Raw genomic sequence first — 23661 nt, forward strand, 5'->3', positions numbered from 1 at the left:
CTAGATACAATCTGATTTCAGTGGGCTAGCAACCTTTCTGTTGTGATGAAATATCCTCATTTTGAGGAGTCCAGATGAGCTGAGCACAAACTGAACTCTCCTATCTCTACAACTGTAGAATACAGTGGTATGTAAAATATCGTTAGGTAGTGCATTAAAAAGCAGGCCAGCTTTTTTTTAAGGATTTTAACAGCTGACTCTGCACAGCCCGAACAGAAGGAAGCTGCAACTGGGCTTTTAGCAGTATGCTAAATACAATTTGCTAATTATTTACTAGGATTGGACTAGAAAGAGAAGGGGGCTAATCATAAAAGAGCAGCTTTAATCCAGGATAATGAATTTTGCTATTTTATATGTGAGGTACCCAGAGGGTGATGCTGTAAAGCACAGAAAACCATGCAGAAAACAAAAAGCAGTGTAGAAACCCTGTTCATGCCCAACAGGGTGAACCATTCACTTTGATGGTTTTGTGGGGTTTTTGTGCTAAAAACAAACCAAAGACAAGGCACAAACACTTCCTCAATTCCTTTCCCTCCTCTCCTTTCTCTCTTATTTTTTCCCTCAGGATCAGACATACGCCTGATCAAGGCGTAGAATTTTCAAAAGCGCCCAAGTTGCCACAGCAGCCTCAAGGCTTGTCTGGAGGGAGAAACGATTCGAGGCTGAGAGTCTACACAGCAAGGTGGCATGGATCAGCAAACACACTGCACCTCACCCTGAAGGCGTAGGTTTTTTCTGAGCACACAATCTCAGTGATTTTCATTGGGATTTAGACATCTAAATCCCCTAAAGCTTCTGAAAATTATATCCAGAAGGATCAGATCTGAGATTAAGTGAGGAGGTGTTAGGTGCACACCGCCTCTTTTCCGACCAGCATGGCAGACGCCGTGTCTGCCAACCCAAGGGCTTGTTGAGTTACAAGGCAGGTGCGTGGTGCTTTAATTCTCTGGTACGAGCAGGCTGGCACCCGCTGCCCCACATAAAGCAGCCGGTGCTGCAGCCGAGCCGGCGGCGCTCACCTCCCTCTCCTGCAGCAGCCGGCGCAGGGTCCGCTTTCTGACGATGTGGCGTCTCCGCAAGTAAAGGCCGATGCCCAAGCCAACCACCACCAGGCACAGGAGACCTCCGACGACACCAGCTGCGATAGACGGGATTTTGGAGCTGCAAGACAGGAGCGGGTGCAGAAAGAGAAAAAAATGCTTAGGTGTAAGATTTTAAAAAAAACACATACAGAGGTTGCGTGAAGCCATAGCTTTTGATCAAACACACACTCTGGACATCCACTTAAGCCTATTTGACATTTCGGATATCTTGGGCATCTGTATTTTTAAGTTCCTCATCCAGTAACCTGCTCAAAGCCTTCACTCTTCTCTCAAACTTGCAATTTGAGCTGATGTTCATGGCTTAAGTGAGAGGATTTCTCCTTCCTCTGACAAATGCACCAAGCACACGAACATCAAATCTGTGATGCCTATATATGCCAGCCATGGGCAGCCTGCGTGTGATCAGATACACACAAAACACATGGAGAGAAGGTGATATCAAGAAGGCATACGCAGTTGTGATTCCAGCAATGAAGCTGACATCTCACCATTACTAGGGAGGACATGCTGTAAGGGTCACAATGAACTTCAGATCATTGGTCCTCTTCAAGTACAGATGTCTGAGGCCAGGTAACGTGTGAACCATCCACATCGTACATACAGATTGCTGCCTCTTTATTAGAGCCTGGGTCATTTCAAATTTAAGTTGAAAAGAAAAACCTGTTTTCCAAGGTTGTTTTCTGGTCTGTACATAGAGATCCATCACAGATCTTTCTAAGTTGCCCCAGGGATTACTATTAAATAGAGTCACGTTTTAACACTACTTCTAGGCTGAATTTGTCTTGCCATAGCATGACTGTGGCCAGAAACTAAATCACTCTCTCTTAGTCAGAGAAGCCTGTTCACTTGTTGCGTGACCTTAAGCAAGTCATGAGGCCAAACAGTGCGATGTAAGATCTGGTGAAGAATGAACGCCCATCTGTGCACAGAGCGGTTGGAGATTTATAGATCACAGGGCTGGAAAAGACGCCCTGGGTCTCTGAGATGAATCCCCTGTAATGCAGGTAACCATATCAATCCTAAACATATCTCTCTCTGCCACTAGCCCATAATTCTTTCTTTTTCCAGGTCCTCCTTTTGTTCTTCAGTAACAGATCCCAGGTCTCACCTTGACAAACAAGCTAAGCAGAACAAGGTTTTGGAGTCTTGTGCCAATAGGAATATTTCTTAGTTCTTTAAATCATTTTTATAGATTGGAGTCTGCTCTAATCTGTCACTTCCCTGTACGGAGCTGAAGACTTAACTTGAGTCCCAGCCTTGCAGTGTCCAGCATGGAAATGTAAACATGCATGCATTCTTTCCAGCTCTGTCGTTAATTGTAGCAGATGAAATACTCACCCGTTTGGACAGCCTTCAAGACCTGGCCCTTTGCACCTGTAAAAACAAATGAACGTTACAAACATATTAGCTCTGGTGTACATACTTCTATAATTCCAACTAAGAAGAGTGCTACTGATTGAAAAGTTGTGTTTCACAGCAGTCCAAGTATTAACATATGAATTTATAATAGTCATTCACTCTATTAAGTATCAGTCAATGGCCTTGCTCCAAATTCTTTTATCTAGAGGCATAGTTATGCTGCATGCTCAGTTTAAAGAATATTTTAAAACAACTTCTGTCATGTGGTAGAATAGGGGGAGGACACAGATACACAAAATTCTAATGGACCTGGATTCCCTGGCTCTGCATGGACATGTGTGTTAGTGCAGAAGCTCAGCGCTGACAGCGGAGGAGGACAGAAGCACCCTCTCCCGTGCACAAGGGCAGAAAGCCACATGGAAACGTGTCACTGCAGACTCTCCTGCATAATCCTTGTTTCCTGCTAAGTAAAATATGCCTATTTCCAGACTTTCTATTGCAATGGAAAACTTGGATAGCAGATATACGCTCCCATCAGAAAACAGGATTTGACAGCACTCCCTTTGGCTATAGTCTGTTGGTATGTGTCCATGATATTTTTCTTTCAGAATCCAAGGTCTTATGTTATTGGTAATGTAAACAGGTACAACACTTATCCAGAGAGACAGAAACTCTACTAGCAAGTCATTCACCCTCCATTTGAGTTTAAAACGCCCAAAATTCATTTTGGCAGCCCAATGCAAAAAAACAACACGGATGGAAACACAGTGACTGCATTCACTTGATGGTCTAACGGGTGTGTGAGGCACCGTGCATTCCCTAAGTGCTGCTGGGCTACAAGATGTATACTCTTCATGGGAATTGTGGTCTTTGTGGTGTCTACTGAGGAAGGAGAGCATTACAGAGAGGGTTACATCACCTCTGAAAAACAGAGCACAGCAAGGAGAAAAGTCCAGTTTGTGGTATCTGCTCCCTGCGCTGACTTAAAAGAAAATGGATCATCCCAAAACAACTCCAGAGGAGGTCAAGTAGGGGATAAGGAGTGAGCCTGTGCCAGGAAAACTGCTCTGAATTCCCTCTCACCGAGAGGAGGAACGAGAAAAATTTCAAAATGGCAGGTGAGGTTGCAGATCTTATCTCATAACTTGATCTAGGACTGGGGGAGGAAGAGGTGAAGCAATCACTCATTTTATTGGGTTTTGTTTGTTTGTTTGTTTTCATTACTCTGATCTTCCCTCGTGTATTTGCCTTGTTTCTGGGCCAACACAGTGCTCCAAGATCCAGCATCTGGAAGGTCTTGTGAGTTCACTGGGCTCCCATGCAAGAATGTGCATCCTGGTGTCCTGGACATGCTGGAAGGGCTGTGCATACTGGTTCCCGGATACTGGGTGCCCAGCTTTGTTAGCGTTCCCCATCTGCCTACGGCTTGGTTTGTTTGCTCAGTTGTGTAACTAAGTACAGAGAAGCTGCACGTGCAGAGCAGAACCACCAGCTTGCTTATGGTCACAGGAGACGTATCTTGCTTTGCACCAGGCTTCTCTCCTCAGGTGGTCAACAGAAAACTGATCTAGGACCCAAGACCTCATCCTGTCATGCTCTACCACCCGGACGTGAATTTCTACATGCTAATGCAACAAAGCATGTGCAGTTTCTCCCAATAAGGATGTGAAATTAAAAGACCTCACTTCATTTCAGAATGTGACTGTGGTCCCTCAGATTATCTCTTCCTAAAAATTTTGGTTTGCCATGCTACTTTATGATGGCGAGTCTTCCATGCACTTCCTAACAGCAAAACCCAAAAATTGGCTGAGGGTATAGCATCTACAGTCTGAGGAATGACCGACCAGTTATTTTCCTACACCAGAAAGTAGAAGCAGGAGAAGTGTAGATTTTCATCTGTCTCCTTCTTTTTTAAAATTATTTCCCACAGAAATCCATCAATATAAATTCTGGTGGGATAAAGTAAAAAGGTGTTAGGGAAGAAAATGACAGATCAGTTTGTGCTTTTGAAATCCCATGTGATTTTCTGATTCATTTCACAAGTCAAAGAAGAAACAAAGCCTATGACAAATATCCATCCAGGACTAAATATAACTGTCTTTCTTAATGTGGAATTTTATGATGACACCTAACATAAGTAACCCAGGTTTTATGGAATCTAAACAATCTCTTTTTCCATTCCTGAATCGTTTTTCTCCTGCTTACAGAAAGCAAAACGAGAAATGTGACCTTGTGTTATGAACTGCCGCAAGATCTTATGGATATATCAGCTGGAATCTAGCAGCAGTTGTAGTCTCTGAAATATTTCTCTACTTATTGGAAAATTGGTGCTGTGCACAGTCCCTGAAAACTATTGCATCCTGAACTCAGATTTCATCTGTCTATGTAAATATTACTCATCCCAGTGCAGACACAGCTATTTATTTCCCAAATCCATCAAGATTTTAACAACTTTCTCCTCGACCCATAGTTCCTAATTTGATATAATACAGACAGGTTGCTATGATTTATGGCCCTTCAGAGGGGACTCACACTATAACAGCCTAAGTTACTTCACAGTCATAAAAGAAATGGAAAACCATTGGGTTTTTTGGAGCCTTACAAAAACTTCCCTATGCCCCTTCCTTCTCATTAACCTTCAGAGTGCAACAAAGGCATCACATTTGCGCTGTGCTGCTGCAACCTTCCCTCTCGGAACCCTGGTTGCTTTCTCACCCCCCCACCAAAAATCCCCTGGCATTTAATATGAAGACTGGCAAGACACATAGTGTTGGTAACGAAGGCAGAGGCAGGACGCATCATCCAGTGCTATTAACTACAGCAGTGGCTTCTCTCCTCCTTGCTCTTCCACTCCAGGGGCTGTGGCTGAATTTAATTCCTGTACTCTGGGAGAGTGGCAAGGGAAAACCAAATCCTTAAACACCTAGCAGATTAATTAAGCTGGTGTGTGTCATTAGGTGCTGGAGGTATAAATGTGGTAATTCCAGGGCTTTTGGGATGTTGCTCTTTTTATCGGAGCATATTTTCTCAGCTGTACTAGAGGCAGAGCAACAGGAAGCTCGTGTACAAAATCCCCAGGAGATTACAGGAGAAATGGGAGAGAAGGGGTCTTTTGGGCTGAGCAGAAGAAAGCTTTCTCCATTCTGTTTTCTAATAAAGGCTGAAAAACCAACTCAGTAAAGAAAATGAGACTAGATAGGATTCTTCACAGCAATACAAAAGAAGCGCTGCACTACCAGTAAGCACACCTGAAGTAAAAAAACCAAAGTTTGTGACAAAGCTCAGCTGGGAAGAGAAGTCCCCTTTACTTGCAGCTTCTTCAAATAAGGAAAACAGAGCCAGATCCTGGAAACCCTTACTTGCGTGACTACTGAAGTCAGCGCACTTAATCATGCTGATAAGATTTTGTGGGCTCTAGCTGTGAAATTGGACAGGGACAGAAATGAAGTTGTTGTTTCTTGTCATGCAGAAATCGCTGAGACTGTGGTTTCTAAGGATGCAAAAACTTTGTGAGACAGATGTTTTCCACCCACTGCTGAACAGATCCCTTTCCCGCAGCACAAGAAGGGAAAGGCATGAAGCGAAGTAAGTGGCATTACTGATTGATTGCCTTCATGGAGACAATGCTGCGCCAGACCGCACGTTCCCAGATTACTTCTCTGACACTGGCTCCCTACCCATCAATGCCATTGGCCTCAAATGACCCATCTGTAAAGCAAAAATACTAACAGCACCTTCTTCTAGCTCTGTATCCTTCAGGGATACAGCCTATTTCTTCTGCCACATTTGGGCAGCAACTCGAACAGGGCCATTGAGCATGTCCACAATATTGACTGTGGCTAACTTAGCCCAGTTCTTTCATGTAAGAGATGAAATTGAACTTTTTATATTCTGCCTTAATAACACAGGGCCAAATACACTGAGCTATATGTTGGATACCCCTAATTTTAAAAAACATCTCCTTACTCTACCCCCATCACCTGCCAGACTCCTGTGGTACACCCATCCACTGCTAAAGCCAGGCAGGAACTGACTTTTCTGATGAAGTCTGCTCTGGGAACTTGCTTGTGCACAAAGAACCACCGCGTGGCTCATTGTTACATCCACGTCTGGCAGATTGTTCTCCACGTTTGCAATCATTTGGGTCTAGAGTTTGATCTCACTACCGAGGCCACACAGTGGAAAGCCTTGCTCAGATGTGGTTACCCATTACGCTGCTCCAGTCATCAGCTGCATTTCCATGTGGCCAGTTAGAAGAAGGATATTGGATCACCATGGCCGGTTCACATCAGTAAGGACTATTGAGGTCATTAATAAAGAGCAAAGTTATTAAGATCCCTTTTCAACTGAGATCATTTGTTCTCAGGCATGTGATGGGAAGCCCCGATAACCCTTGCCTGCAACTGGAACAAAACACAGGGGACACTGCCGTAAATCATGGCAAACCCACATGGCTGTTACAGCCACCATCTGAAAACCAGAGCACTGAATTCACTACAAGCACTAGGAAGGGCTGTTACTTGCTGGTTTAACCCTTCATCTCCTTTTCTCCATGAAGGTGGGGGCCTGTGCACTCTGCTCTTTAGTGACCTGACAGCTGAGTTAGCTAATATACAATGGGATGATGGGTGGTCTGAATATGTTATAACTTCTGTCTTGCAACATGTATTACAGACATATTACAGAGGACTTGGGATCAGACAGACATGCAGGGTACAGGGCAGGGGCCTGTGAAGGAATAGACAGCAAACGTGGGCTGTTTTTTTGCTCTGAAAGCGTCACAGTCCAACAGCCAAGTCTGGAACCCTAAAACCTTCTACTGCGCATCCCGTGTCCTTTGCAGGTAGGAAACCAAGAGAGGAGACAGTTGTTATTGTCATGGAGGTTAAATACAGTTCGATTAACAGCTCATGACAGGTGGCAGTTTAAGTGTGCCCCCAGATGAGGACAAAAATGCTTCATAGAGATTGGGTTTACTGTGATGCCCATTAATAAAGCCATAGTCAGGAGGCAAGCAAGGCTTTAAACTCAGACCAAGTGCTAGCATATGGAAAGAAGATAAAAAAGAAAATACTGTGGTGTCCCACTGGGATTTCCCTCCTAAAAAATGAAAGGTGCAGAGAAAAAATAGGCCCTGGGAGCCCAGCATCCACCAGATGTCACTGATGTTCCTCCCAAAACCAGAGGACCCAGCACCAAGCCAGGTGAGAAAAAAAGAAAAGTGCATCACTGGTGGGTGCATTCTGTAAAATTCCAGGAAGTTTCCTATTTAAATCAACAAACAAACCTGTTTAACCCCCCTAAAACATTTTCCTTTTTTTTCCCCCCTTCTGTGTAAAAAAGAAGTGCCACTGAACTTTTCCTATTTACAAAGCCTGCCGCTCTCTGCTTACATTACCTGTGTACTCCTGACCTCCCTCGCTCTCTGCTATTTCTTCTTCTCAGTGGTTTGAAATGGGACCGTCAGGAAGAGAAAGAGCTCGAGACGAGCTGTTCCCTTATTTCTTTCCCCCACTGTCGCCATTCAGCCCAAGATTTTACTCACCCCCGAGTACAGTTTGGATGGCAGAGCTGGCAAACAGCATTCCCGTCGGCATATTTCCAGACAAGGGTGTCATTCTCACCCAGAACCCCTGCCGGGCAGGACTTCACACAGTGGGGGCCGTCTATAAAATGGGCACACTTCATGCAATTGTCAGGGCCCTACAAAGAGAAACAGCTTGTTTATAATGCCCTTACATCAGCCTATTCAGGAGGAAATTCAGAAAGTAAATCTAAATGCCTTCCACTGCTGGAAGCTGCCAGCATCACCTGGTTTTATTACCTTGCTACCTTATATTCTTGCAAGTATTTGCTCTTGTAGGATCGACCATACAAAAGGTAGTACCTGATGTTTAAAGCTAATATTTTCTTGAGTTTCAGTGTTGCTGCTTTTTTTGCCCTGCCTTCTGCCTGGTTGGAAAACTTGCATTTTTCATTTAAAATGGGGCATAATTTAATGACACCTTGATAAGGGGTAAGCTGAAAAGCAGAGGGCCCAGCTGCTGCCTGGTGCAATCTACCATCACACAATTTAAAACGATGGACCTGGACCTGCTGACACCTCCCTGAAGTACTGGCCTCAAATCATAATTTTCCTGGTTTCTCAGCGTGGGTTCTTTCCTCTGTTAGGGAGAAATAGGGCATAATGCAGGCAACTCAAGGTGTCCATGTGGGTTTTTTTACTTTGAAAAGCACTTAGTTTGTGTTTAAAGGCATTGCCTTTGGCCATTTTTGGCAGAACTGTTTTTATTCAGACTATAACAACACCAGGAATGCCCTAAATATTTTCAAGCAGGGGAACCAGTAAATCTGGGTCAAATTCTACTATGAATCAAACCCAGACCAGATCCATAGTGCCAGTTTCAGTGGGACTACAGCAAGACATGCTATAGGAAGATTATTTTAATTACTGTAATGTCTAAGGGCCACTATAATAGAGTGATTACCGGATGCTGGGCAAATATGGAACAAGGGGGTGGTCACCCCCTGAAGGAGCTTACAAAGTTAATAACATCCCTGAGGCCATGGTGGTCTAAGCTAGAAGGGAGGATGGAAATGCTTCACATTACTGAGCAGTGACTCTTCAGACTGATGATGGGCAGGGGTCGAACCCTCAGTGGCTGCAAGGGATGGTAAGAGGTGTTTAAAGAGTTGGGTTAAGTAGCACAGAGGAGGATCTGTGACGGAAGCAGGAGATTTGATTTCAATTACCAAAAACCAATGAGAATTAGCATTTTACAATTAAGATATGAGTTTGATCTGATTAAAAGAAAAACATTTTGTACCATTGCCAAACTGGACATTTTGTAACACAAAAGAGTATTCTCAAAATTAAAGAACAAAATTCAGGAAGACTCTGGATGACTAGCAAGACTACACTGTATTGACTTTTTTAGAAGGAGCTTTTGTGTGGTTTTGGAATAGTTAAACAAGTTTGAAAATCCAATTGTTTTGTTTTGATTGACTGTCTTTGAACATAATTTACACCTGCAATTACTTTAACTTAGGTCTTGACTGTAACCTCATTCGAGGAGGGAACATGGTTTTAAGTAAAAACTGCTTCCTGCATATTTTTCGGTAAACATCTGGTTTTGATCACAAATTTATCATGGCTTTTCAAAAAGGTAAAAAGCTACTGTTTTAATCCTCTATTTTAAACATTTTTTCCCCTCTGAATAAGGAAATTTGATTTGTTCACGCCAACTTGGCAGTTCAGTAGCTACATGTTCCTGAAATATTTGCCAAATTACCTTATCATCACATACATAAGTAAGCCTTTTTTTTTTCCTGTAAAAAGACACAAAAAAGAAAGGCCCTACAGTGCCTGTGACTGTGGATTACATGTATGATGGGTGACAGAAAAGAAAAGTAACACCCTGAGGTTCCCTCTCCTGTTTCTGCTCCCCTGCCCCAAGATCTTGACTTCTAAGCCCCCCACATCTCCACTCCATCTCTGAGAAGGGTAAATGAGACCTCAAGATTATCTCAACACAGGAAATATGTATTAATACATGGTCTGAGGCACAGGTGTGCTAAGCTGAATCTGCTCTTACAGGTCCAGTGCAGGTTGCATTGTACGCAGTAGAGTTTTGCACCAGGCACTCAGGATGGCAGGGAAGGCACTTGGAGTCCCTTTCAAACTCTCTTGGCTCCCTGGAAAACAACAAAAAAAAAGAGAAATAATTAAACCCCAGCCTGATTAGCAAGTGATAAATTGTGGTCATCTCTCCTTTTTCTGACTTTGCCAGTTTAAATAGACTGGGATGATGGTACTGAGACAGGAGGAGGTACGGGGGACCCTCCTGGCTACACCAGTAGCACTTGCTCATTGCTACCAGGGGGAGGTAAGAGTAAGGGGAATTTGGTTGACGGTGAAACACATGGCACTCCAGATTGCACACTACAAATTAGTTTACCTTCCCTTTTAAGCTAACGACACAGAATATTTGCAACGATTTCCAAAGGCTTTTAAACGGTAGTGATGCAGAGAGATCAGCAGAAACAGTTCAAGTGATTCCAAGGCTCCAAATAATAATTAGGAAAGTTAAACAGCAATGCACTGATAATTAAATTCATGCCCTCCCTACAACACACAATGAATTATTAAAATATGAAGGTTGGGAACAGATGGTTTCAACAGCAATAAAGCTGTTCCACTTCAAGTAATGGTGTTATTAATTAAACTAAATCTTCCCATCATCTGATGCAAAAAATGCCCAGATCTGCCCTTCAGGTCATAATAGCTGCTGGAGGGAATTCACTTACAAAAAAGACAGCTGCTGAACTGCAAGTTGCTAGAGAAATATAAACATCAGGGACATCAGCACCTTGTCAAGTACTTGCTTAATACTCATGATTTTTTGAAGTCAAACTTGGAAAGATTTATTAAAAAATCCTGTAATTCTCGGTGCTAGATGTGCCTTTCCTGCCTACATCACCTGTTGAATTGACTGAAAAACCCAGCTGCAGTCCTGATGCACGGGCAGTGATATGTTTTCTTCGGCCTGAGTGAGGCTCAAGCAGTAATTTTGCTTGAAATTGCTGCTCCCAGTGCTTTTTGGATGAAAGTTCATTCTCCCTTGGCTGCAACTTTGCAAACTGCAAGGACAAGCCGCTCATTTGAGCAAATATAAGAGTCCCTTTGCAGTAAGGAAGCCTACTGAGCAGTGAAGCCCTGGCTCCAGGGGTGACTGAGCTCCTGGGGACTGCAAATGGCTCCGGCTCTCACCCGATGTGCTTGACATGACGGGCATAGCTTGGATTTCCACCGGGGCTTTAAGATCCTTTATCTCTTATGGGAAGGAAGTGTAAGGCTTAGCCTCCTTAGGCCTCCAGAGAGTCTCCTCCTGGGCTTAAGGGGATGTTTTCTTGGCAGTCACCGTGGCAGGAGCAAACTCCTAAGCGATGCTGAACAGGGAAGGAGACCTAGCTTAGCTAGGTACCACGCTCACATACATCTCTGCAAAGCCAGTGAAATCCCATGCAACCAGAGACCCTATTTTTTTTGCTTTCTTTCTAGCTACAACACATTTTAAAAACCAAAATCCCCAAATCATTGCCAAAACCTCAAGCACCCCTCAGACACCTTACCCTTGCAGGATGTTGCACTGCTTCACGCACTCCTTCTGGCGATCAAAAAACCTGCAGGAGAAGCAGTGGAAGGGTCCTGGGCCCCAGCAACCCACGTCCGAGCACAGGGGGTCACAAACGTGCCTGGCAGCAGCTGGGAGAGAGAGACAAGAAAAGCCATGAACATCAAGGCAGGACAGAGGGCAAACAGCACTGCCAGTGACTCCATTCTGACCAGCCAGTTTCTCCAACCTGTTCCAAAGCAGACGTGAATGGTCCTGGCAGTGTGGAAGAGGAATAATCATGCTTCTCTTAATTCCCAAAGCCTGAAATTAAGAGTGACTTCTGGCCTTTCAAAATAAGAACGCGCTCCTCTGTGACAGCTTAACAGCCGTAAAATAAAGCTAAACCAGTATCAGGCTGAGAGGGTTGGGGTTTTTCAGCCTGGAGAGGAAAAGGCTCTGGGGAGCCTTACTGCAGCCTTCTAATACTTAAAGAGGGCTTATAATGACTTTTTACCAAGGCCTGTAGCAACAGGACAAGGGGCAACTCTTTTAAACTGAAAGAGGGTAGATTTAGATTGGATATAATGAAGAAATAGTCACGATAGGTGGTGAGGCACTAGAACAGGTTGCCCAGAGAAGTTGTGGATGCCCCATCCCTGGCAGTGTTCAAGGCCAGGTTGGATGGGGCTTTGAGCAACCTGGTCTAGTGGAAGGTGTCCTGGCCCATGGCAGGGGGGTTGGACTAGATGATCTTTGAAGGTCCCTTCCAACCCAAACCATTCTATGATTCTACAATCAATTTCTAAAATACAACAAATTAATATTCTGCAAAGAAAAATAATTAGATTTTGGCCCAGGGACCACTGCAGTCAACAGCAGCATGGTTGAACAACAGCTTCAACCTTGTCAAAAAGTCCAATGTTTGCGGTTAGCTTCAGTGTCCTTCAACCTACGTGGCTTCACTATGCCCTTAGTAGTGAAGCAGCTCCTTCCCATATGCTGGACACCATGAAATCCACACCCTTGATGGGAAAAAAAATCCCACTTTTCCCTCACCACCTTCATTAAAGCAGTATCACTGATGAATTTTGCAGCCAAGGGAACAGAGAGAAAAAAGCCTTGTTCAAATTACTCTTGTATTTCAGCAGGAGCTTCTGCGGGGAACAAGAAGGCAGCACTGACTTACCACACTCATTTTTATTTCTGTTCTGTATAATCTTTGTTTTCTGGCTCTGAGTTGCAAACAGGCTGCGCCAGTCCATGGTGTCAGCATAGCAGAGGTTCTTGTTTTTCATAATGGCAACATCTCCATCACTTATTTCCTTGAGGGAGCGCAGCCCTAAGGACTGTATTTTCAAGTTAACAACAGCAAGGGAATACTGGCCACTAAAATGGAGATGGACAAAAAGAAAACACACAGAAGAAAGATAATTAGTAAGCAGAGTTTTACTCGGCACGTTTTTCTTTTGATTTTCAAATGTGTATTGCTGTGCACTGAATTTTGTTCAAGCAAGATGCTGCTCAGCCCTCTGAAGTTAATGGCTGGTACATGACATACCTATTGTAAATCAACTGCAATACCCATATCTGGTTTTGCATGGGCTTTTTAAGCTAAAACTGGCAGGGCATGTGCACTCTGTCAAGTAAATGATGTGCAACAATGGTCATAAGTAGAGCAGCTATTATTTTGTGCTGGTCCACCAAGCCATCCTTCTTCTCAGGGTAAGCCCAGGAGGGTGCTGGATGCACTGCCGGTGCCCACACCGCCTGGCAGCCACGGTCTCCATCCCTAACTGCCCAGCTACCTCAAATCCCAAAGTGCTTCTGATCACATCGGAACTTGCCCCAGACTGCAAAGAGTGCTCTCTGTCCTGCTTGCGCTTCCAAGCTGGTGGGCAGGCTCAGGGCAGCCCTCCACACGCAGCACAGAACTGAGGGTCTCACCGACCCAGGGCACATTATCTGCTGCTACAAAGATGCTGCTCTACTCCTCGCAGGGTTTTTCCCATTTTGCATCAGTTTAGGGACACCTGAGTCTCACACTGCTTGTTGCCTTGGTGTGCCCAGACAAGCGCACCTCTAAACACAGTTTCTTTTACAGTCGCTCTGGCACATGATGTACTTACTGTTGCTTGGTTCTGCCTCGTATAATCTCCAGATTTTCAAAAGCATAGAGATCAGTAGCATTATCAGGCCAGGCCTGAATCAACAAAAATCCTGAAATGAAGAAAAGAAGATTAAAAAAAAAACCCAAACACCCCCCCGCCCCCGGTCATTATTGGCAGCAGAACTTCCTTCTGCACCAGGAGAAGGCGCTTGTGCTTTCCCTATGCTTATCTGAGAATCTCAAAGTGAAACATGACATTTTAGGGAGCAGGGAGATATTTTTAAACCCCATTTTGTAAACAGTTTACTTCTTAGCCCAGCACGAGGCCTTAGGAGCGTCAGAGAGGAGTGTGTTGGTGAGCCGCACATCCTGCCACACCGAGCCACCAGTGATGACGGCTCTTGCCAGCAGATACCCTGGCTGAGAGGCTGCTGGCTCCAGTGCTGTGGGAGAAAGACATCGCTCTGTCCCATTTCTGAGCTGCCCCCAGGGAACAGGAAAACTGAAGAGAAAGCAGAAACAGAGCAGAACAGACAGCCTCTCAGAGTGGATTTGCTAAGGCAAGCAGATTTCCCTGCTCAGCCGAGGCACTCAGGAGAAGGAGGAGAATTTGGGAAATTGCAGGCTGCTGTATGAAGCTCTGGGATTAGTCATTTCTACCCTGAAGGGAGCCAGACAGGTAAAAGAGAGAAAGAAGAGGGGAATTGGAGTCACGTCTGTGGACCCAGCTCTGATGTTATGCTCATTTTATAATGGGCTGAAGAAAATTACTTTTAATTGATACTTGGTGCAAGACGGCGGCTGAGTGCTCCACTGGCTGCTTTGTGCTCGTGGAGATACATTCACCCTAAGGAAGAGCTCTTCAGGCTGGAGAGGGTGTCTCTGTGAGGATGATGCAAGCCACTGAGCACGCTTCCCTAAGGAGCTGCTGAAAGGTTTTCCACAAATAGAAGCACACTTGGCTTTTTTTAGCCAGAGTGGCACGCCTCTGCATCACCACATACTTCTTGGGTGGCTGAGGACCTCTTCTGCTTTTACTCTTTGCTAGGGCTGACAGTTCAGCAGAAGGGATAGTCTGGCCAAATCACACACCTTGGATGGGAGACCAGTATGGGTTATGTGGGTGTAATGCTGGCGAGATGCTGCTGACCACCTTTGCGAAGAGTGACCCCGGTAGCTCAGAGACAGAAACCGTTCACTTGCATTTCTCTTCATGTGCTTAAAAAATTTCCCTCGACTCCCTTTGTGGTTTTGGCAGTACCAGTCAGAGAACACCTCAGCTTAAAACTCATTGCTAACCTGATATTTCTTTGACTGTTTTGAAGACATCCAACTTCTTGGGGTCCAAGGGTAGGGTCTTCGTGAAGGCATCACTGAAACAAACAGAATGAGGAATTGGGAAAAGAATGGCTCAGCCTGAATTTCTCCCTAGCCCTTCTCCTCCAGTGCTAAATGACCAGCAGGCAACTCACCCTAAAAATGCAACTGGGAGAATGCTGACATCCCCATTGATCTTGGTACAATTTTTGAAGGAGTCAATGTTTGTGGCGTTTATGGAGAGGATCCCTTTAAGTTCACCTATTCCGATACCGTTGCACACTGTTAAAAGGGAGATACAAAAGTCGGGGGGGGGGAAGAAGAGTGAAGCCCAGTCACATGGAAGGGAATAAACATGGAGATGCCATTAGTCCAGAAAGCACTCCCATATGGTCAAACCTACCACTGTAAGATGAGTTTCATAGATCTTTTGCCTACTTTTGCTTTTCAGAAAGCACCACAGGATAACTTCTTCCTGCCTGCCTGGCTGTGCAGCTCTGGTTCGAGCATCTCTGCACGCAGGCTCTGGCACATGCACTTCTCCCTCTTTGTCCCATTTTCATTTTATTCCTCTTGATGAGATACTGGGAAGGACAAGCGAAGGAGAAGGCTGATGTGCAAGATACACATAGTGCACAGTTTATCTACTGTACTTGTGGTGTATCCCAGTTGGAAAGCATGCTCCACAGCCATGTTTCCTGATCAGACCCCTTGTCACATCTCCAAACTATCACTGGATATTTATGTTGAATTTGTACTTAATTAAGCTCAGAACTCCATGTACTTTTTCTAATAAGTTACCTATAATCTCAAAGCCTTACTGGTTTATTCCATGCTTTGTATACCTTTGCTGCATAGCCCATCACACTTTTTACACTTCCGAACACCGTTTTCTTCCACTTCATAAGTATCAGTATTGCACGAGCGAACACAGGAGCCATGGTCTGTCACCACGTAGTTGTCTGGAAAAAACAAGGATACAAAGGTCATTGAAATGCAAGTGGGATGCATTGGGGGCTACACAGGCACTGCAATACTAGGAAGAAAAAGGGGTTTTGAACGTTCGGCATACTTAGTGAAGTACAGGCATTAATTATTAATTCTCACAAACATCCTTTGAAGGTAGATAGACATACAGTGCTATCACCATTTTACAGAGAGGAGAACAGTCACAGAAGGATAAAACAACATTGCCAAGGTCAGGCTGTGCAGAAGTGGCATAATCGGGATCAATACACAGCACTTCTCATCCCTCACCTTCACTCGCTCTTTCAGGCTAAGGGCCAGGCAGGGCAACTGTCAACCTCAGAAAGGGATACCCGTTCTGCATGGCAAACCCTCTCTTACATTTAAGTCTTGATGGGTTGAAAAAACATGGACATGGAACAGTGTGAAAGAAAAAGCAAGTATCTGTAGAGGAAGCAATGATCACAGGCTTTGAGAGGGAGTGTTTACACCAATGACTTTCTACCAGTCCTAATTAAGAACCAGCTAAGAGTTGATACTGCTTTGGTAATCCACAGGATTGATCCCATATGGCTGTTGTTTTGATGATTCTCATAAGATGTTTTTCTCCCCATCAAGAGAAAAATCTTCAGAAGTCAAAATTTAATGGTTAAAAATCAGGGAAGGTGATGGATGCAGACAGTTTGAAGAGGCTGTCTTCTTTACCAGCTATTCTGTCATTTTTGACACCTGTTCCCGGTTCCCAAGGAAGCTGAAGGGAACAAGAAAGTGCTTTTTCACTTGGCCATAACACAGAGGGATGACACAGGTCCCTTCCCACCTTGCTCCAACTCCCCACCTCCTCTGCGGATGCAACCTCAAATGAACTTACGTGGACATTCCCTCACACAAGTGGCTCCAAAGCTGTATTTTCCATCAGGGTTGACATCCATCTGATAAGTGGTGGGGTTATACAGGACCAAGGGGGGACACGTATCCTTGCACGTAGCATCATCCCGAAACTTGCGGCATGCCTGCCATTGAACAACAGCACCCATTAAACTACCTTCTCCTTAAAAAGTGACAATGGTTTTATATGAGCTCTTTAAAAACACTCTGATGGGCTCATCTGTTTCCTGCTTGGCTCTAATGGAAACCCCAAGCAGCTAGAGGGAGGGTCCCTCGTGCTTTGAAGGTGAAAGGTTGCTTCAATTGAGTTTTAATATTTGAAAAAAAAGAGACAACATGAGGTTTTCTTGTTCTGAACAAGAAACCTTGGCACTCTGGTGGAGCGCTGCTGGGATTCACGTGGGAACAGGAGCGAATCTGCATGCCTTAGACAGAAGAATTTTCCCTACAAGCAGCAACCAGATCAAGAAAAACAGTACTTTTCTTGGCCGCTTTTTAATAACCTAAATCAAATCAAGTCCTTTCCTGCCGATTACTGACTTTTCTGGCTAAATATTAAATTGAAGCCATTATATTTGGCTGCAGGCAATGAACAATTTAGCAGGCATTTATGAAAGACAAGTTGGTTCTTCCAGTCTAATTCTGCATTAAATTAATAATCACTCTCTTCTCCTCTTTTTTCTTCCCCGGCGTTCAAGATGAGAGAGAGTAACTGTCTTCTCTGTGAGCCAGTAAGGGCATCATTGCCACGCAATTTATAAGGGGACAGGAATACAGATAACAACAACAAAACCCAGACTGGATGGTTTCTGCGGCAATTATCCATGTGTCACTTAATTCAGAATGAAGTGTAGTGCAAACATGGGGAAGAGTTAAAACCACAGCATGCACCAACCCCCTGAAACTCTTGTAGAAAAGCAATGGGATGTTTTTTTTCCTAAAAAAGCTCCATTTGCTCCTTCTCCCTCTGCTGCCCCAGGGTCCCCCAAACACTGCTTGTGGGGCAAGTGAAAACCAGAAACCTTGATTTCATGTCCGAAGTTCAGTGAAATGCAAACAAAGTGAAGGTCCATCATATCTTATTCCCCTTACAAATTCTTGCTTTAGTAAACCTAGATTATTACTGCTTAGCACTAAGGAGCACAAGGCAAAGCTGTGCTGGCATGGAAAATGACTGCACCGTGGCGGCAGCTGAGGACCTGGGGACCTGCCTATGTGGCGAAGTCACCCTACAGCAAACGCTTAGCTGCCCTGCAACAACTTTTGAGCTCACTGGGCTCTCAGAGGCACTCACGCTGATTTGGCATGTGCTAGGAAGGTCCCCCTGCAGAGTCAGTAAAGACCAGCTAAGGGTGTTGTGAAATTCATGTCCTCTTCCCTCCCGCTGACCACCCATGCAGGGAAGCCCCGGAGCACCCTCCACGTCAGCATCTCTCAGAGGCCTTCTCAGACGGAAGAAGGCTAGAGGACAGGCAGCTGAAAGCCTGCCTTGCTGTGCCAGGGATTTAAGCAATTATGGTGGTGGTGTAGCATCGTTACCAGGCAGTCGCTCTCCCGAGGCCCCGTGCACCCCGCAGCACACTGGTTGTGGCAGCAGTCGCTGGGCACCTTTCCCCTGCACCGGCCAGAGCACTGCTGGGCACAGATGACTTTCGTTACTGGAAGACACAAGAAAAAAGGAAAAACATCAGGACCGAAGAACATTTAAGCTGTACTTGCTGCAATGAGATCAAGAAATATGGAGAAAAAGTCCGGTGCAAGATCTGTGCTAATTTTCCCCATGGGATGCATATTCTGTCCTCATATAAGGCCAGAGCTCAGGAGGGCTGAGAGCTGGTGTGGGTGGTGGCGAGAGGGGGTTCTGTTCAGGCCGTAATTCTCTTGGCTCTTGCGAGGTGCTAAGCACTCTGGTCCCAGCCAGCAAACCGTGTCCTGCTTAGAAAGAGCATCCAGGTCCCTGTGGCATCAATGCCTAAACCAAGAAAAACTCCGTGGAGTCATTGCATCTTACAGCTGGGCAATAGAGAAGGATCTTGCTCCATTTTGTTGAGAAAATCTGCTATTATTGGTGCTAGCTTTGGGAAAAACAACACGACGGGAGGACTGCCAGGACTCTGTACTATAACGGGAAGCCGTACATTGTTGGTGTGGTGTTAGGATCCCTTCAACGCACTAAAAATATTTCTGAAATTTGTGTAGAGAGGAGACTCACTCCGCAAACCGATTTCATATGCATATTGTATTATTTTTCTTTAGGCTTCAATTCCTCAGCCAAGTTTTATCTTCGTTACTCAACTCCCACAGGGTTTGCACCAGTGCAGCAACCTGGAGGAAGAACTGGCCCTGATTCAGCTTTTTGCAGGGAAGCAAAAACTGCCTGCAACATTTTGTTGAGAATTGGGAAATCGTCTCCATTTGAATATCAAAGCAGAGAAAACAATAATCAGAACAATTAAAAAAACCCCAGAAATTAATGGTTAGCATTAAACCCTCAAATGGGATTGTTTGTTCTCTACAAAAAGATTACCGATCCACAGAACCTGGCATTAAACTTCGGAGAAACCTGATGGCTAATTCGCTGCATTACAGCACCCTGAGCATTTCTGCTTTGCACTACAGTAACTGTTACCAACTTTGCAGTTGGCAAAATGAGTTACAATATCATCAGGAATTCCTGTAAGTCCGAAACAGATGGTTGTTAATTAACAGAAAATTATTGGAAAATGTAGCCTGCTACAGGGTATATAACTGTGATTTTTTTAAAAATCATATTTCCTATCTTTTTTCATTACACATTTTTGTATCCAAACTGTATTATTTAATTTTTCTTGTAGGCCTCTAAGCAATATATTGTATTTTCAAGGAAACATTATTTCCACAATATGCATAAGCTTCTCTGATAGCAACTCCTTCATTCAGCTAGAAACAGGGGAATAAAAGGAACATTTTTCTACACTAACAGCATTTTGATATCTGTTTTCCATAAGCATCACCCAGGGAGTAAAACAGCTCATCACTTTGATAGCTATTGACTTGAGCTTCCTGCTGGAAACATATATCATGGCAAACGTTTATATTTCATACAGAATATCCCACGTTCGTTGAAGGAGAAAGATACGTATCATCCCAAACTTTCCCACATATGGAAATGTGGGATACATTTTCAGTTGGCCAGATTCTCAAATGCCTGGAGAGGAGAGCCAGAGCCTGCAAACGGTTTCATTTTATGCACTCGTAGTCATCCTCCTGAAGCCAGCAACAGTTTGTAAATGCTGGAAGCTTGCAGAGCTGAGACCTGAGGTTTTGGAAGCCCCTGGGACAGCTGTGCAGCCTCAACTGCAGGGATCAACCTGGGAAGGGCTTTGTGTGCACAGCCACTGGCCACCTCAAGAGCCAAACTGCAGAGCTGACCGAAAAAAACAAGCTTATACTAAATGAGGATAGAAAAGCTCTGTGTTCCTTTTTCCTTAAGCTCTAGAAGCCATACAGATTTGGCCTGATACTTGCAAGCAAGAAACTTAGGTTTAGGTGATTATTTGTAATGGAAAACCAAAGATAGGATGTTGCTTTCATTTGTGTTATGTTTAGATCAGCAGTCTTTCCACTGAACTTTACACAAAACAAAGAATCGGAAACAATGCATTTCCCCACTTATTACAGAAAAAGGAAATAATGAAGCAGCAAAAAAGTTGAAATGGTCTTCCTCCTCAACCTTTACTTGAGGAAAAATAAAGCCTTGCAAAATCTCAAGCACTTCTAAATGGGTGTTTCTGTTGCTCTCTTAACATCAGGCAAACATCCTACCTGCAAATTTTTACAGTAAAGCACAGGCAGCCAAACAGAACAACCTCACGATGCCAAATATCTCCATTTACAAATTAAAAAATGGCTACACATTTTCTAAGAGCCTTCCAAAGATCCTTTGAGTAGTGTGATTACCCACATGAAGGTGACATCTTTTGTGTTTACAAAAGAAAGCTACTGGCATTCCAAAAAGAGGAATTAAAGCCAGCAAAAACCGAGTTATGTTGTTTCTAAGAGTAGAAATTAATCCAAAGTGTCGTTAACTGGCCTGCAGAGTGGCTCTGTGGGAAACAGCAGGAAGGCACACAATTCACCATGCAGCTACTGTGTTCTATCTTATATGGTAAAATGACTTAAGGAATAAATGTTCTCAAGCGCAGATGGGAGAAAGTTATGGGTGACAGACAAAAGCTTTCAAAGCAGGAGAGAGTTGCAGTCTTTTGCCTCTGGAGGAACAGCACATCTGCAGGGAAATCCAGACCCAAGTCAAACCACCTTGAGGTTTCCCCTCCAGAAATGAAGCTACTTGGGGGGAGCAGGCATGGCCGTCCTCCCCGTGACTGCACTTCTGCAGAGTGGGAAGCAGGCCATGTCCGTCCGTGGTGTGCTTCAAGGAGCCCCAGCATAGAGGGATGCAGAGAAGGCCAAGTGTGAAATACATGTCATCGATTGGTGCTTGGTGTTAGTTTTTTGGTAGATAGAAATTTAGTATGTCAGAGCACACAAGATTTCTTAATCTGCAGGCTTACATGTCTGGCAGTTCTGTTCGCCAGGGCCCCAGCAGTGGTCTTCTGTGCAGTTCGGATGGCATTTGGGACCTAAATCACAAGAGCAGAGTATTATATTCTATAAACATGGACAACAACAACATCATGTGAGTTACAGAAAACAAATACTTGAGTTTTCCTTCTCGATAAATCAGGGGAGGAAGCACTTATATACCAGTGCTCAAAAAGTTTGAGAGCTGGACCTTAATATCCTTATCCTTTGTTCATCTCTGGTTTCCTACGTGCAGTTCTCCACACCTTTGAGCAAGCGAGCGCAATACCCAGCCAGTCTAGCTTACGAAAGAGGCGTATTTTTCCCAGGAACAGGAATCTCAGCTACTGCCCGGCTGGCCCTTCTGCTGAAGTTTGCATGCAATGGCAAGTCACCGCCGGCTTGCGGCCGGGCATGTGCCAGCTGCTCGCTACAGGCCACATGTAAATCAATGTTTCTGAACAACGTGGTTCGAAAAAGAAAACAAACCCAACTGGATTCGCAGGCAACTGCCAGCTGCTCTGACCACAAAGTAATTCGACTTGACTGCTTCGCGCCCTCCTCCCGCCCTTTGCCAAAAATATTCCTCAGCATAGGACTACGCAGCAGATGGACAATCGATGGAGAGGTGGCAGGATGGACAGACACCGTGCCTGACCTTGAAGGTTCAGTGCTGGGCTCTTTCCTAACCATCCCTCCTTACTCTTTTCTTTCTTTTTCTTTCTCTTAATGACAGGTGAAGTCCCAGAGAAACAACTTATTTTAGATTACGGGATTGTTATTAAAACCATAAATGGCTAAGTAGATTAATCTGGAATTCACCGCATTTAAGAGGCATTTCCTACTAGAATGATTCTTCCTGCTAACAACACATGATTCTCCCTCCCCTCCACTACCCATCAAATAGCTGAACAAACGCCAATACTTGTCCAAGAGTTGATTGATTTGGTGCGCGACCAAAGAACTTTTTTTTTTAAAGTTGAAAAGGGAAAGGTTAACATTTCTGTGGTGTTTAGAGCCAAACTCCTCTGCTGACTTGTATCGTTTGCAACCCCTTGATTACGCTAGGGCTCTGCAGAAAAATATGTCAACACAGAATTTGGCTATTAGCTCTCAGGCAGTTACGCAACTGGAAGAAGATAAAGAAAATATGTTTTTCCGCCAATTTACAGTGCCAGAAATGAAATGCTCAGAAACGAAAATAAACTCTCCTTTACATGAAATGACTGGGGATTTTACAAGGGACTCATAAGGCTGAAGGATTAGCTTGAGCCCACTCAGAGCATATGCTACACAAACTTTTAAATATAAGCTCATCTCCCTCCTGATCTAAAGCATCAGATTTATCTGCCTGTTTATCATTAATTTTGCAAGGATAATCTGTGCAGCCCAGAACACCAGTGTTTTATGGCACTAAAAAGGCTTCAAGTCCCACAGTAACTCCATGAAGGTACCCATATGGGTTTTCTAGACCAGAGCCTTATATTGTAAACAGAAGACTGCTGGAAAGCAAATGACTGCACATTATTCTGAGCTGTCTTTGAAGAACACATACGTAGGGTACTGTCTGAAACCAAGAGAAGCCTTCCAAAGAACTTCAGTGAGCTATGAGTTAAGGACCTAACCACCATGAAAAATTACATCTTCAGCCAGCAGTGAAGAAATGAAAGGACTTCCCTTGGAACAGGGCTTGGTGGCCCTGCATGCAGGAACTGGTGGACCTGAAACCCACCACATGAAAGATGGGATGTTCGTTCTTCTCTCTGAAATGGGGGAGCGCATAGCATTTTGATAAGTTAATACTCACAAGAAGACAGGTTGCTTGCAAATTCAAGCACCGTGAGAGGCTTCTTGCTCGTGTCAATGATGTCATTCCAAAGAACAGTGTCCATGTTGCACAATTTGGGGTTGTTGCTGATTTTAACACCTCCATTGAGAATTTCTGCCATGGAAGGAAAAAAACTGGTAAGTGAAGCAACCTGCCTAAGTCTTCTGTCTCTGATCTAAAGAAAGGGAAATAAAACACTTATTTCTTCCTCTCAGTCATGCTATGCTGACAGAAAAGGACAATCTGCACGGCACCAGCACTTCTGATGGCACAACTAATGCCAGGCTCAGACTGATGGGTTCTGAAGGGTCAGCTGCTGTTGGATGCCACCAAGGTTGCCACATGTGGCTTTCTGCCTGGTGCCAGCTCCAGAGGCCACTGCATTCAGCAGAGATGGCACTGCTGGTGTGCACA

General features: G+C 44.4%; 1 protein-coding gene across 1 annotated transcript in view; it reads right to left on the bottom strand.

Annotated features, from left to right (window-relative positions):
- EGFR (epidermal growth factor receptor) overlaps positions 1-23661 on the bottom strand; it is a 44803-nt gene that overhangs the window by 18373 nt on the left and 2769 nt on the right. Inside the window, exons 3-16 of the mRNA XM_010581812.1 lie at positions 23227-23361; positions 21410-21478; positions 18396-18514; positions 16840-16981; positions 15848-15964; positions 15158-15284; positions 14985-15058; positions 13705-13795; positions 12765-12964; positions 11595-11727; positions 10058-10157; positions 8008-8165; positions 2442-2477; positions 1020-1161 (exon numbers count right to left, since the gene is read on the bottom strand). Of these exons, the coding sequence (XP_010580114.1) occupies positions 1020-1161; positions 2442-2477; positions 8008-8165; positions 10058-10157; positions 11595-11727; positions 12765-12964; positions 13705-13795; positions 14985-15058; positions 15158-15284; positions 15848-15964; positions 16840-16981; positions 18396-18514; positions 21410-21478; positions 23227-23361 (1643 nt within the window). The remainder of the gene's footprint in view (positions 1-1019; positions 1162-2441; positions 2478-8007; positions 8166-10057; positions 10158-11594; positions 11728-12764; positions 12965-13704; positions 13796-14984; positions 15059-15157; positions 15285-15847; positions 15965-16839; positions 16982-18395; positions 18515-21409; positions 21479-23226; positions 23362-23661) is intronic.

The sequence above is a fragment of the Haliaeetus leucocephalus genome, unplaced genomic scaffold, assembly GCF_000737465.1.
Source record: "Haliaeetus leucocephalus isolate CR32 unplaced genomic scaffold, Haliaeetus_leucocephalus-4.0 Scaffold808, whole genome shotgun sequence".
Classification (NCBI taxonomy): domain Eukaryota; kingdom Metazoa; phylum Chordata; class Aves; order Accipitriformes; family Accipitridae; genus Haliaeetus; species Haliaeetus leucocephalus.